Here is a 14,817-nt window from a genome sequence, read left to right on the forward strand (position 1 = left end):
GGGTGCTGTAACCAACTGTTAGAAACCCTGGAGAACCCACGTCATGCCTGGGCCATTAGCTTCTCTAGCACATGAAGGGTCTGGAAAGCCCAAGCCTAATGGAGGATCCTTGTGTCCCATTTTAGAAACACGAATGCTACGTTTAAAGAGGCCTTGAAACAAATTGAGAGGAAGCCAGAGTGTGGTGGCCTGCCCATGAGCTCCTTCCTCATCCTCCCCATGCAAAGAGTAACACGCCTGCCCCTGCTTATGGACGTAAGTAAGAACCAGCAAGTGGAATTCCCTGGCACCTTTCAAAGGGACCGAGTGCGTTGATCTTACTGTTCCCTGGCATGAATCTAGCACAGCAGAGTACTTGAGACCTGCGTCCTGGCGGTCTTTGGCTGATGTTATAGCTATGCAAGGAAGGTTCGGTTCGGAAACTGACCGGAATCTTTGTCCAGAACTTGAACTCCAGCCCAGAATGCTGGTTGGCCCTATTCCCTACTTCCTTCAATGCACAGTCTGCTATGGAAGGACCCTGTGTGGCTTATGATGTCTCTCATCCCTGTCGCTCTGCCCTGGTTCCTCAATTACTTTTTTCACAGTCTAATGCCACTGCCTTGCCCCGAGGGAGGAGATGCAAAGGCCTAGGGCAGGAAATGGTCTGCAAAACTGAGACTCTGTTCAATGCCCAAAAAAGCACCAGGGGTGTGGCATCTAGGTCATGCAGTAGGGAAAGCCTGGAGCTCCCCTGGTTGGGCTAGCAGCGATGTGCACGAGGAAGTTCGGGAGAGAGCAGTCTTTGAAAGATTCATCCCCTCTGTGCAATCCCTGAATCCAGCAACCCTCAAATGGGGTGGGTCGGGCGGGGGAGGGGAGAGCCAGTTTAGCTTTGCTCAACACAGCTAGTTTCTGCAAAGGGATGAGAACATGTTAATATCCTTGTTTTCTTTACGGCCCCTATGTAGCATCTACAAGAAACACCAAGAGGCCAAGTGGAAAAGATGCCTCCAAGTAGCAAAATGATTGCTTCTCCTGGTTTTGTTTATAATTCCCTCAGTGTTGCATGCATCCTTCCCTCCCTCGCTTGCAGGTGCTAGTTATGAGCTCCCACCCGGGAGAGGACCCTGGGTTTGCCACATCCTAGAACCTGTGGGGGAATAGAGCAAAGCCGTTTAAACTGACGTTTGTTTTGGAAGGATTCTCTAATGTTCTCTCCACCTTCTAGACGGTTTGTCAGAAAACCAGCGTGGACAGCACAGCCTACGAAGCTGCCACCCAAGCCCTGAAAGCCATCAGCAAGGTGAGGCATCTGCAGCCTTGGAAGGAAGGAAGGAAGAAGCTGTACGTATTGTCCAGTAGTAAACTGCAGGTGCTTTGCCTCGCTGCAAGAAGACCTGCCGTGCTTACGTGATACACAGGAGACCTGATCCTTGGGGCTGCGAGGACTTCCCGAGTCAGCCACATGAGTTACAGTTGCCTTTACCCTTTTGCTGCTCTACGCATCTTGAGGCATCTGATCCCCTCTGACAGTACTTCAACATTATAAATCAAAGAATTAGCCACCTCTTCCCCCCCTGCCCAAACACAGGATTGTGATCATTCCTGCCATTAGTGTTAAAGTAGCCTCTTCCCCCACACTAAGAGGCTGCTGTATTCTGGCCTCTGTGAGCAGTGGTAGGGGTGGGGGGGTACATGTGCATCGTTTAACTGCACTGAAGGGAAGCTGTCAGTGGAAGAGATGCCGCTAGCACTGTAGTCTGAAGCTGCATACTGTCGAGGGGCCATGCTCTCCGCTGTAATTAACAACTCGTCTCACATTCCCTGTGGTCTGTAAAGCAGTCTCCCTCAGACAGCTACTAAAATGGGACCTTCCACCCAGTGCCTCCCAGGATGGCTTTGAAGGGAGGTGGAGCGCTTCACGGCTGTGTCTGAGACGAGAAGCAAGGAAAAGCAGACTGCCTTGCTCCAGAACAGCCCAAGGTCCCTGATTCAGAAGGATCTGGTAGCACTTGAGAGGATGCTCTAAGAGATCCTGAAGTCAGATGGCAGTCCGGCCGAGGAGAGGAGGGAATAGTGAGTGGAGAGGGAAAGCGCAGAGTTTGACTCCACTGAAACTGTCCTAGTGTTGCCGAATCATATAGGCTTTAGGCTTGGGAGCAAAGGAGTGATCAGTCAAGCACCTGTAGCTGCTAGCTGTCCAGAACAGAGATGAAAGGCCAGCTAATCAGCAAGGATCCTAGTTTTCCGTGATATAACCAAAATTCTCCAATAAAAAAATCTGTTTTCCCGCAATTAAAATGAAACACTGAACTTCAGTTTCCCTTGCCACAATATCTATAGATATCAGTTGAGCACAATGTTTTATTGATATATATTTACAATTTTAAGCAAATTCTAAGCCTACCAGTGCCATTAGTCATTATTATAAAATAAAATTAATAGAATGATCCAGTCCCAGTGTAGTGTGTGTTTACTGCTGTCGATGGCCCTGCTGTTTCAGCCTCTTGTTTTCGTTTTTCATTCAGTTTGTTTAGCACTTTCCATGTGTTCCACAATTGAGAGATCACTTGATCATTACCTGTTAGGTTCACTCCCTCTGGGGCACATGGCATTGGCCACTGTCAGAGACAGGATACTGGGCTTGATGGACCTTTGGTCTGACCCAGTATGGCCGTTCTTATGTCTGCCTTTGAATGTAATGTACAGCCTTGCTGCATACAGTACAGAATGGTACATTACCATCAATGTGAAATTTGTCCTTGCCAAACTCAGTGACACAGTCTTCAGGGGTGATTTTTAAAGTTTTTGGCATCTTTTCATAACTTTAGTTACTCTCATCTGGAGGCTGAAATGAAATTGGACATGAACCCCTGTACACCGTTGAGTAACCTCTATAGGCTGGAAGCAGTTTATTGGAGTATGTTTAGCTATGTAAATTTAAAGTGCATTCAGAAATCAACCACAAGAGGGGGAGATTACGTGCATTGAATAAGTGACACTGTTCCTCTCTGTAAAATTTAGTTAATTTAATATATGTTTTTATTTTTTCACAAAATGCAGATATTAAAGATTCTCTTTAAAATCGCATATTCCGCATTTTTCCATGGCGAACAGATTTCTAGGATCCCCTTTGATCAGGCATGTTTGGGCCATGAAGGGAGGAGTAGGAAGGGTGGCCGCTGCCTGTTGTCACCCTTAAATCAGTTGAGTCCTAGGCAGTGTTGCCAGGAGTTGCGTGGCGAAAGGCAGGGGAGGGAACTGCATTTATTTTGCTTTCCAGCAAGAGAGGAAGTAAAGGCTGGAAAATCTTGGCGAGAGCAGGCAAAAATGGCCCAGCATTGCAAGCCTGTCACGGCTCCGGTGGAAAAGAGGGTGCTTTAAAGTAGCAAACCAATTCTTCTTCCAAACTTTTACATCTCTGGTGCATATCTCCAACCCTCCTGCCTCACTTCATGCCTCAGTTTAGTGGCAGTGAAGAACTCCAGGCTGTCCAATTATGTCCACTGTGTAGAAAGAGAACGCAAGCTAAGTTTTGGGATAATTCTGTCTTTCTGCTTCTAGCTAGTTAAGAAATGCAATGAGGGAGCCCACACGATGGAGAGGACCGAGCAGATGTACACACTTCAGAAACACCTGGAGTTTGGAAAGATCAAGGTGAGGAGTCCTCTTTGCTGGAAATGTGCCCTGGGCTTCTCTTCTTATGCTTTGCAGTGATGGTAGCTTTTTCAATACTTGCAGCCAGATTGGCAAAGGTATTTAGGCACCTAGTGAACATTACTAAAATGCCAGAGCGAGTTAGGCACCTAGCTCGCATTGAAAATCCGTCTGTCTCTTAAGAGTTTTATATTGTTGCTGTCATTTAAAACAAGAACTTTGGTTGGTTTGAGTGAACAGTCTCTCGCTCAAAAGCTGTTTATCCAGCTGTATCTTTTACTACCATTTAAAATTGAAGATGCAAACTGTTAACACGCAATATTGGATCTCTGGGCTTTTTGCCGAGGGCGCTGTCAACCTGGTGGCACTCCGTACACACTACCAGTCAGGAGATCAGAACAGAAGGGTGGGACTAATTACTTTAAGAACTGCTATGCATTTAAAAGAATTTCTTTTGAGGCCAATCCCACTGGTGGGAGGAGCAAGAGAAATGAAGTCACTGTTGTCACTCTACGCGGTCTGGGGATGGTTTCATGCAGCTAAAATAGCTGTCTCTTGTTCTACCAGGGAACTCCTTCAATACTAGCTCACTAAAGGCCAGATTTTCAGAATTGCCCAGTGCCCAAGTTAAGTCCAGATTTTTTTTTCAAAGAGCCCAGCTCTCAACATCTGGCCTTAGAATGGCTACGTAGTTCTCCATTGACAATGCAATCGGGGACCTTTGATCACTTCAGACTCTTCTTTTACTGTTGCTATTGTGTCCCAAAATTGACTACATTTCTTGTTGCAGCCTTTCCCACTGATTTCAGCTTCCCGCTGGCTGCTGAAAAGAGGGGAGATCTCCCTTTCCCATTCAGAAGATGCTGGTATCTTCCGCAAAAGTTTTGGCCGGGCTAACTGCTACCTTTTTGTGTTTAATGACGTCCTGATTGTAACCAAGAAGAAAAGGTAAGGGAGGATATTTATGGTCTCTTCTTGTTGAGCTCATAAGAAGAGACTTTATCAATTGCCTCATCTGAAGCAGTCAGTAGTACTGAGGGTGCATTACCTAGTGGTAAATTACTGTCTCATGAATAGAAAAGGAGGACTTGTGGCACTTTAGAGACTAACAAATTTATTTGAGCATAAGCTTTCGTAAGCTACAGCTCACTTCATCGGATGCATGATCTTATGAATGTCTGTCTGTGTATTTGCAAAGCTAGAGCCCTAGTCGACAGAGAGAGGTGGAGCATTCACGCCCATCACCGGTTTGAATCCATTCCATCGTGAGCGCAGTTGACCATCTGACTGTGGTTTGACACCTGTGTCGTTAAGCAAGCTGGTGCCCTTCCTCCAGCCCCAACACGACGGGCGTCCTTATTTCAAAAAAACAAACCAAAACAACCCCCTTCCAGCTGGCGCTCCCTAGGTGCTACTGTTGAGAACCTCGGCAGAGAAGCCAGGGACTGAACGGGTCACGTCCCCCTCTTGCTGAGATGCTTCCTGCGGGATTGGGGCCTAGAGCGAATGGAGTGGGACAGGTTTTTTGAGGCAAGTCTAAATGGTTTGTTTCAGCCAGCTCAAAATACTTCGATGTCTCACTTCACACCAGCTCATTTTAAAAACACACACACACACACACACACAGGTGGAAAAGCACCTGAAGACAATGCAAAACAAAGATGTGGGGGGTGGGGGGGAGAGGGGGGCAGAATCATTTCAGGTTGAACAAAATGTTTAGCTTGGCCTGAGACCAAGCAAATAAAAAAAAAAATATTTCCGGTCCAATGCAACTGAATATTTTCCCCCTGGATTTTCCAGTTTGGCTCCGAACCAAAAACCCCAGTGATGTCTCTCCACAGGTTATGGGTTAGGGGTGAGGTGGGTAGAAACTTGTTCCTGTCTCGCTGGGTATGAAGTGGCTCTACCCTCCAGTGCTGTCACTTGAACCTCTCTGATCAATGTTAGAGGCTAAAAAGGGCAAGAAATGCATTCGTTACAGGACAGCAGTCATCCCTGCCCTTTTATTAGTGAGCTCACCAAAGAGGAGGAGGGGGCACCAAGCCTTTTGTCCAAGACGCTCCTTAGCCTGCAGCTATGAAGCTCTCCCTTTAACGGAATGTTTAAAACTTTGGATCTTTGACCAAATCCTTTGCTTACAAGTCATCAAATAGGAGCAATTTAGGTACACAAATTAACCCCATTGTGATGGCCCTTTTGCTGGAACCTATTGCTCCCAGCTATTCGGGAGCACTAACAATGGGCAGTGAAACCAGCGTGATGGAGCTGGCATCCACCGCCTGCTCTCAGAGGCCCAATTGAGGAGAGGTGGTGATGATCTTAAAACAAAACAAAATAAACACCTCTCCCTCAAAATTTAAGCAGAGCACACGATATCAAGAATGAGAGAGGACAAGGAAGACAATAGCCAGCCTTTGGAATTTAAAGTAAAAACATGACCACCAAATCGCAGCCCTGCAAAGCTAGTATGAAAACTTACCCACCTGGGCACAACATTGACTTGGTCTCATGTGATATTTATAATACAGCAGCACCTGGAAGCCCTGGTCATGGATCAGGGCCCCATTCTGCTAGGAGCTTTACAGGCACAAGAACAAGATAGTCCTTTCCCCAAAGACTGTACAGTCTAAAAGAAGATGGGGGTAGACTTTAATATTTGGTTTGCCTGACCAAAAAATGGCACTTCCAGGAGAGCTCTTTGCAAGGCTGTGTTTATCTAGCTATCTACATAACCTTGCAAAGCTCATTTCACCAAAGGTAAGCACCTTCCCTCTGGTTCGTTCTGGTGCCATTTGTGCCAAGCTGGCACCACATAAAGAGGAATATTAGCCCTGCAAGGTTGCTTCTTAAACAGTTTTCTATAATTTGACTCCTTGGTTTCCTCTCACTCCCCCAGTTGGCACAGAGATCTGATTAAATTCTCTGCCTTCTGGATGTTTCTGTCTCTCGTGTTTGCCAGCCTTTAAAGTCTTTTGGGGTCACTTTTGTCTGTTTCCATTTGGAATCCTGTTGCTGCTGTGGGCAGGTGAGGATTGGATTTATATGGAAATAACTCACTACGGTCTACTGCTAGAGGAGTTAGAGTGAACTGCTGCTCTAACGTGCACATGCTGAGGAGATGAAATGCGAATTCTCTCTCTGGGTGGGGATCTCTCTGCAATTCTGCCCGTTTCCGTGGCTCTCTCAGCGTATTATGGACTATATGCCCTTGAATGCTGCACCAGTTCCCATGGTGGCTTGAGAAATTCACCATCCCAGAAAAAGAAGTCATGATTAAATGTTCAGTTGGCAACTGAACTCTGGGTTGCCAAGAGCCAAAATCAAACCAGCCCCTGTCTCAAACACTCTGCTATTGGCTCTAGGACATGGTGGATTGTGATGGTCTGTGTGTTAGTCACGTGTCAAGGGCCTGATCCAGACAGCCCCTGCAGCAAAGAGATTACAGCCTAAACAAGGCAGAGAGAGAAATGAGTTGGCCCAGGTCATCCAGCAGGCTAGTGCCCTGTCCCCTGGATCATGCTGCTTCTCAACACGTAGGGCTAGTTCTCTGAAAACATCTGCTCTGTGCCAGTCACAAAAAGCCAACAGAATGTTAGGAAGCCTTAGGAAAGGGAGAGATAATAAGACCAAAAATATCATATTGCCTCTGTATAAATCCATTGTACACCCACAACTTGAATACTTTGTGCAGTTCTTGTCACCCTGTCTCATAAAAGATATTAGAATTGGAAAAGGTACAGAAATGGTGAGGGGGATGGAACAGCTTCCACGTGAGGAGAGATTAAGATAGAGGTCTGTGATATCATGACTGGGGTGGAGAAAGTGAATAAGGAAGTGTTATTTACCCCTTCACATAACACAAGAGTCACCCAATGAAATGAATAGTCAGCAGGTTTAAAAGAAACAAAAGGAAGAATTTCTTCATGCAACACGCAGTCAACCTATGGAACTCGTTGCCGGGGATGTTGTGAAGGCCAAAAATATAACAGGGTTCAAAAAAGAATTAGATAGCTGCATGGAGGACAGGTCCATCAATGGCTATTAGCCAAGATGGTCAGGAATGCAATACATGCCAGGCACTGGAAATGGCCGACAGGGGATGGGTCATTCACTGATTTCCCTGCTCTGTTCATTCTCTCTGAAGCGTCTGGCACTGGCCACTGTTGGAAGACAGGAAACTGGGCTAGATGGACCTTTGGTCTGAGCAAGTGTGGCCGTTCTTATGTTTTGAGGTCCAACCGCAGCCAGTAGCCAAGGTCGGATAGAGGACCGGTAGCAGCAGCTTTGCTGGCGTGATGGCATCTGCCCTTGAGGCTTCTGCCAGCACAGCTACGTTGGTCCCGTATCCCACTTCATCAGCCCCTGCTGTGCCAGCAGAAGTCTATAGGAGAGCCCAACCACTTGGCCTTGATGGGAGGCGGGAGTTAATGAGCTAAGAAAAGGCCTGATGGCACTACTAAGCTTTGTGTGTGTCTTGGCATTTGCTGGGCTCTGGTCAACCTTCAGGGAAGCTGCTTTCAAGACCGAGTTCCTGGCTCTGGAAGCGAGCAGCATGCCCAGCACTGGGAGGTTCTAACCCCGCTGCGCTTTGTTGCCTCTAGTGAGGAGAGCTACGCAGTTATGGACTATGCCAAGCTGGATCAGATAATGGTGGAGAAAATTGAAAGCCTTGACAGTCCCTCGTCTCCCCCTGGGAAGCCGGGGTCAAGTGGTGCAGCCCGTGGCCCGTGTAGCAGCCACTCGTTTCGAGTGATCATGAAGAGGAACAGCGAAGGGAAGGAGGAGACGATTGTGCTGTCAGCGGAGTCTCTGTGAGTGTTGCTCTGTGGGCTTCCTTCCTAAACATGCAGAGGGGCTGTGGGATTTATTTTTTTCCTGGATTGTGGGTGGGGTGTGGGTTTTTTTGTTGTTGTTGGGGTTTTTATGAGAGAGAAACAGCATTTTATTAAATCTTTTCAAGATGGGGTGGGGAGGGGAGAACATGTTTAATCATATAGCACATGAATAAATACCTTAGGCCACCAAAACCTCTCCTCTCCCATAGCACAGAAATAAGTTTTTTGCCTTAACTCTTCCCTGTTTGTCTTCTGCAAATTGTTGAGCTGTGCAGAGAAGTTCCTTTCCCAAGGTCTCCAGCCTTGCTTCCCCCCTCTCTGCTTTGGAATCTCTAGACCATCAGCTGCTGCCTCCTTTTTGCTTTCTCTTTTATCCTTATCGACCTACCTTTCCCTTTCCCCTCGGGCCCTAAGTAACTTCCATTGGCTGCTGCTAAACCCTGTTCTCTCTTATGGAGGCTTGTCTTTCTCTTTCACTTCCTGCTGTTCTTAGGTCAAAATGGCACATGGTTCCATTATCCTGACGAGATCAGCCTTCATCCGTTAGACTCGATCCTGTTTCACAAGAAGCGACGGTTCTTTTGGGAATCCCCAAACTCTTGCCTCTGACCCTGGGGGTATATTTCAGCCACCTCCACCACTTTATTGTCTCACCTCATCTTTTCATTAATGCGTGACGCAGTCCTGTAGATACTCAGCAACCTCTTACACTACGTCTGCTTCAAAGCTGCATCTCTCCGTGCCATCCTGCAGAGAATAAAGTCCAGACCCGCTTCATAGAGATTAAATTATTTGTTTAAAATAGCATCTTTCAGATGCTTCGCTCTTTTGGGAGAGGGTTGCTGGAATTTACCATGTGCAGGAGACCAGTATTTCTATCTTCTCTACAGCCTGGCAGAACCTTTTGGTTCTAATGCAAGGTATTTCCACGCTTGTTACCTGCACATAACAAGGTCTTTAACTCTTGACAGGAGTGACCGGGCTCGCTGGATCACTGCTCTGATGCACAGAGAAAACAAAACAGATGAAGTGGCTAGTAAAGGAGGTAAAACTTTATTAATAACCAGCCCTCAGTCATTAAGGTTTATTTTTAACGTCTGTAGATTGCACACTGTCTGTTAATTATTGTACGACTCTCCCTGGTTAAGGACTAACTATCTCCTTCCAAAGGTCAAAGTCTCTGAGTGGAAAGTTTGTGACTCCAAGGGATTCGCTTGTGCTGTGGACGTGCATGTATTAAATATGAAAGAGTCTAATTCTCCTGTTCAGAGACCCATTCTAATCTGTTGCATGTTCTCCTGCTACCAGCATTTGCCTCCCATGAAGATATCAGACCTTTTACTCAAGAGCCGCAGTTAACTCTAATCTGTCCCTTTACGATTCTGTCATTGGCTTGTAAGCTCCTTATAAAAGTGGGCGGGATGCTAAATAAGGGAAAGGAAATGGTTCTCCTTGGAGGAGGAATGCTCTTCCGAATAGAATAAGAGAAAGGGAGACTTTTGCTCCCTCTGCTGGCTCTGCCTCAGCAGCTGCTAACTCGCATGGTCCTGTGACTCCAAAATCCTTTCTTGTCTGGGAATACACCAGGAAGTGAACAAAAATGTCGTGTTAATTCCAAGCTCTTCAGAAATGGAAAGGGGGGGGGGGGGGCGGGAATTATCTGCCAAATGAAAAGCTCAAAGCTGATCAAATAAAAAAAAACCTTCTTTCTCCAACTTCTGTTTAGCCCCACCAGCTGTGTGCATGGTCTCTGCAGCACGTAATTCAAATGGTTGCAGTTGATTTGATTATGAATCTAGCATTGCCAGCCCCAAGTGTTGAAAATTTATGTCAGGGCCCTAAGCAAATCATGAGACTGGATTAAAAATCATGGGATTTTAAAAATATTTATAAATGCTGGACAGGGGGGTTCGCCACTTCCTGGTTTCTGAGTTTTTAGTATTAACTCAGATCCTGTTTTCAGGCTTTTCTCCATGACCACAAGGGCTAATAACTTTTTTAAATGAAAACTGAGACTCTCTGCTAATCACATGACTCCAGAAGCTGGGGCTTTCAGAGCCGGCTTCCCATCTCCCACCCCCTAGGTATTGCGACACTTGTGATAAAATTGTGAGATCTGGCAGCATTGTGAATCACCTTCCCAAAGACCCATAGCTCTGAACAGCCTGGGTAACAAAGTCTTCACCAGCTCAAATCATAGAGAAGTCGTGTCCAAAGCTTTGCCAGTAAGAGCAAAGGGTGGGACTAGAGCCACTGGAAATGGGTACGTTTTTGTTCCACTCATTTGGTTTGTGCCACCTCCTGCCGCTGTGTTGCTTTGCTTTGAGATTTGTGATCAAATGACCCTAAAACCCAAACTTGCCACATTTTGCCTGGTTTGGGGTCAAAACCATCAAGTTCCACAGGGCTCATCCCCAAAATTCTGCCTGCATCTGCTGTGAGCACTGTCACAAATATTAATAGGCCTGTACTCATTTATCTGTAGTGCAGTGTCAGCTTTTAGGCTCTATCCATGCTATAAGCTAGTGGTACGATTTCCCCTGCTTACGTACCTGTGTGCGCACCGGCCCTTGCCGAGCTCGCGTGAGTCCCAATGGCGCCGTCGAGCTCTGCTAGCTGAGCCATGCTGAGTATTTACTCTCCTGCCACCAGCAAGTTTGTACTCGGTGCGGCTCAGCCATGCCGCTCCTGCCACTGCAGCTACAGTGCTGATTTACCCTCTCCTAGCTCGCTGAGAGCTAGCACATGTGGGTGAGCAGGGGACTCCCCCCCCCCCCCCCCCCCCCCCGGCTCGCAGGGAGACGTGCAGGCTGCCCTGAGAGCTTGCAGCCGCGCCCAGACGAGCCCAGCTCTGGACAGAGAGAGGGGGATGAGCACAGGTGCAGAGAGGAGTAGAAGGCACTTCTTGCAGGTGTGGGTGTACGGTGGGATTGGAGCAGAGCATTAGGCTGCCCCAAGGGCTAGGGAACAGTGCAAGGGAGGTTGTGAAGTGGAGACTGGGTTGGGGAGCCCGTGGGGCAGGGTACAGGAGGAACGAGAGCAGAGATGTGGGTGGGGTGAGCAGCACCTTGAAGTTGGTGCCTGGGTGCTTAGCTTGAGTGGTTGTGGGGCCGTCACTGGAACCTGAATCTGCTCTGGACTTGCTCATCTGCACCTGCATCTCGGTACCGTTTTACAGCTCTCCTTGCGCGAGCAAAGGCTGTCTGTCTTGTGCTTTGGGCCTCCCGTCCCTTAGGAGCTGGCAGTGATGCAGCAGGGCCTGTCCGCTCTGTGACCAGCCCTCTCCCGTCTACCTGTGACTGGAGCTCTGAGTGTTTGGCTGCAGGGTCCAGTTGAGCCATAGCATCATCCGGCATTTTGTCCAGTCCCTCTGCGCTTTGCGTTTCATTCAGTCTCCGCATTCTCTCTCTCTCTCTCTCTCTCTCTCCTTCAACTAGAGCTGAGACAGGTGGAGATAATCAGGGCCTACTTGGCTAAACAGACGGATGAGATTTTCCTGCAGCAGGCGGATGTCGTCTTGGTCCTCGACGAAGAGGATGGTAAGTGATTTGGCGAGACTGAGGTAACAGGCAGAGGAGGAAGAGTGGTCTGGAAGCTAGAGCAGGGGACTTGGAGCCAGGACTCCTGAGTGCTGTTCTTGGCTCTGGGAAGGGAGTGTGATCTAGGGGGAGACGGGAGCCTAACCTGTGCTCTGAAAAGGTACCTCTTACTTTTTGGAGCGGGTTTCCCTGGGCTCAGATCCTGATGCTGCCGGAATGCCATTTGACGTTGGGGAAGTCCCATCCCTTCACCACGTGAATCCCATGGGATGAATGGCTCCACCTCGTGGAGGTGTTGTGGGAAGTGCTTTGAGGGCCGGGGATGGCAGACGCTGCCGAGTTACCCAGTGAATATGCCAGGACTGTATAGGAGCTGTCTGGAGCAGCAGCCAGATGTCCACGTGAACCCATAGCCCGCTGTGTCATTTGCAGTCATGACTAGAGCTGGTCAGAAACTTTCTGATGAAAGAGTTTCATTTTGGGTTGGATGCTCTGTCGTGTGCTCCCAGGCAGGGCTCTCTTGGACAGCTGGGGTGTCCAGGGTCCAAAACTCGAGGGATCTCTACGTGTGGGCTACCCCAGGGTCCCTGCCATGGAGCTGGGAGCCTGGAAGTGTGGGTCAAGCCAGGGCAGCTTCTTCCAGGCCTTGGGCAGTTCATGACTGGCTGGTGCCCTGGAGTGGGGGATTTGGAGCAGACTGTTTGTGTTCACCATCTAGGTGTTCTCTTTTCCCATCTAACTGAGAGCTTCACTCCCTCTCTTAGGCTGGTACTTGGGCGAGAGGCTGCGAGACGGCGAGAGAGGCTGGTTTCCCCAGTCGTGCGCTCAGCACATCACCAACCGCAATGCTGTGGAGAGCAATGTCCGCCGCATGGAGCGGCTGCGGATAGAGACGGACGTATGAGTCCCAGGCCCCGGGGGACGTTCTTTCTTTGGAGTGAGCCAGTTATAAGGCCACGAGCTGCAAGCCGGCTGAGCCCATAGACTATTGAGGAGAGGAAAGTCTGTGGTCCAGACCCGCTGATGCCCTCGGTGTGTCTCCCATGCAGCTGATCTTCGGAGCAAACTCCATTTCCCTTCCTTTTAAGAAAACGCTCTCTAGAGGAACTAACTTGACTCAGACCTGAGCATTTTGTGCAGAGAGAGGGACTGTGTAACCTCTGTGCATGCACTCAGGATGTGTCATCTTCTCTCTGAAGACTTCAGCAACCCTAGGAGCTACTTCACATCGTCTGATCTGCCCTGGCTCCTCATACGCAGCTTTTAATATCAGCTGGAATTTGCTGCATGGAATTTAAAGCCATGGCTTCTTGCTTTGAAATCCAACCCAGAGACGTCTCTGAAATATTCAAATGTTGAGCTGGGGCTTTAGTTAGATATTTCAGTTTGTGTCTCCAATTCACCTTTATTCTCTCTCTGCCATCGCCTATGGCTATTAGTCCTGGGGCAAGCACTTGTTAGGGACCGTAGTGGAACATACAGCAGGGTTCTTTGCAGCCACTGTATTGTGGGGAACACGTCCAGGTGTGGTTTGATAAGTGTATCTATAAAATGGATATTTTTCCTTCTTAGTGATTTGAATAGTCTGTCCTCATTTTCAGTAGATGGTTAGCAGCTGTGTCTGGCTCTGCATTGGCTGGAGTGTTGGGGAGGCTCTGTCGATGAAGTGACCTGAGCCACTGAAAGTCTGAGCTTCATCCAAACCAGGGCAGGCTGCTTATGTGATTCTGCGCCCATGCAGAGGGTGAATCTTTCACAGCTGGGGGCTTGGGGACGAAGGGGGGTGGGCAGCGAGTGCTCTCCAGCGTTCTTAACACTCACTAAGCGTAGGAGAAACTACCCAGTGCTCTGCGTGCACCCTGCAGGAGAGGTTTGGGATTTGTCCTGCAGGGTGTTTCTAAGTTCGAAAAGGCCAGCTGAGTCTTCGTGGGGAGTGGTCGCCGAGACAGCATTGAGTCTCCAGGCTTCACGGTCCCGGCGCCTCGGAGGAGGCTATGCCAGTGCCTGGAACGAACCCTCTGCGGAGCAACCCCTGCGACGCTTCCCCATGTAAGCGACCCGTTCTCAGGTGGATTTTCAGCCGGCACGTGTCTTGGGCTGGATGTTACGGGGGGAGGATGCATTTTCTGAGAGTCCAGGAGGCTTCAGGGCCATTTCAGTCAGGCTACAGCGAGGTGTCCTCTCATGGGTTAGAACGAAGAGTGCCTGGAAGCCAGCTCTGTGACCCTATGACTGCAGGTCAGGCTTGGAGAGAGAGGGGCCGATTAATTTTATCCGTTGCAATCTTTCTCCCTCCCTTTCAACCCGACCCCATCAACTCCCTGAGTAAACGCTAAGGAGAAGGTGACGGGGTAAGGAAAGAGCTAACGAGTGAGGAAAAAACTGGAACTAGCCAGCGGCCTGGGTACAAGGCAAACCGCTGTAATGGGAATTCCCTCTGGTCGGTGCTGCTGCTCCAGAAAATCTGTCATAACCTGTAGCTGCTCCGCTTCCCTTCAGAGGTTCCCGTTTGGCTGTGTGGCCACCAGCGTTTCTCACACCGAGCAGGTTGTGAGCCAAGCCCACCAAAGAGCTCTCGAGAGCTGGGAACAGAGGCAGCCTTTCAAACCCACCTGCGGCCTCTGTCTGACCGGGAGTGGGCTCATTACTGAGTCTGGCTCACTTGAATCCATTCCTCCCTCTGTCCCCCACCCACCCCCCAAGGGGTTTCATGGAAATATCATCTAAGCCAGCCCTGTGGCTGATCCAGACTGCCTGGAGGATGTGAATAGTTTGGAGTCGCTGGAGGGTTGTGCCATGTAATC

General features: G+C 48.7%; 1 protein-coding gene across 1 annotated transcript in view; it reads left to right on the forward strand.

Moving 5' to 3' along the window:
• ARHGEF16 (Rho guanine nucleotide exchange factor 16) overlaps positions 1-13,584 on the forward strand; it is a 36,641-nt gene extending 23,057 nt beyond the window's left edge. The window contains exons 8-15 of the mRNA XM_075121185.1: positions 126-255; positions 1,211-1,285; positions 3,547-3,639; positions 4,430-4,587; positions 8,241-8,450; positions 9,446-9,519; positions 11,912-12,013; positions 12,778-13,584. Of these exons, the coding sequence (XP_074977286.1) occupies positions 126-255; positions 1,211-1,285; positions 3,547-3,639; positions 4,430-4,587; positions 8,241-8,450; positions 9,446-9,519; positions 11,912-12,013; positions 12,778-12,917 (982 nt within the window). The 3' untranslated portion in view covers positions 12,918-13,584. The remainder of the gene's footprint in view (positions 1-125; positions 256-1,210; positions 1,286-3,546; positions 3,640-4,429; positions 4,588-8,240; positions 8,451-9,445; positions 9,520-11,911; positions 12,014-12,777) is intronic.
• The last annotated feature ends 1,233 nt before the right edge of the window (positions 13,585-14,817 follow it).

The sequence above is a fragment of the Caretta caretta genome, chromosome 18, assembly GCF_965140235.1.
Source record: "Caretta caretta isolate rCarCar2 chromosome 18, rCarCar1.hap1, whole genome shotgun sequence".
Lineage (NCBI taxonomy): Eukaryota > Metazoa > Chordata > Testudines > Cheloniidae > Caretta > Caretta caretta.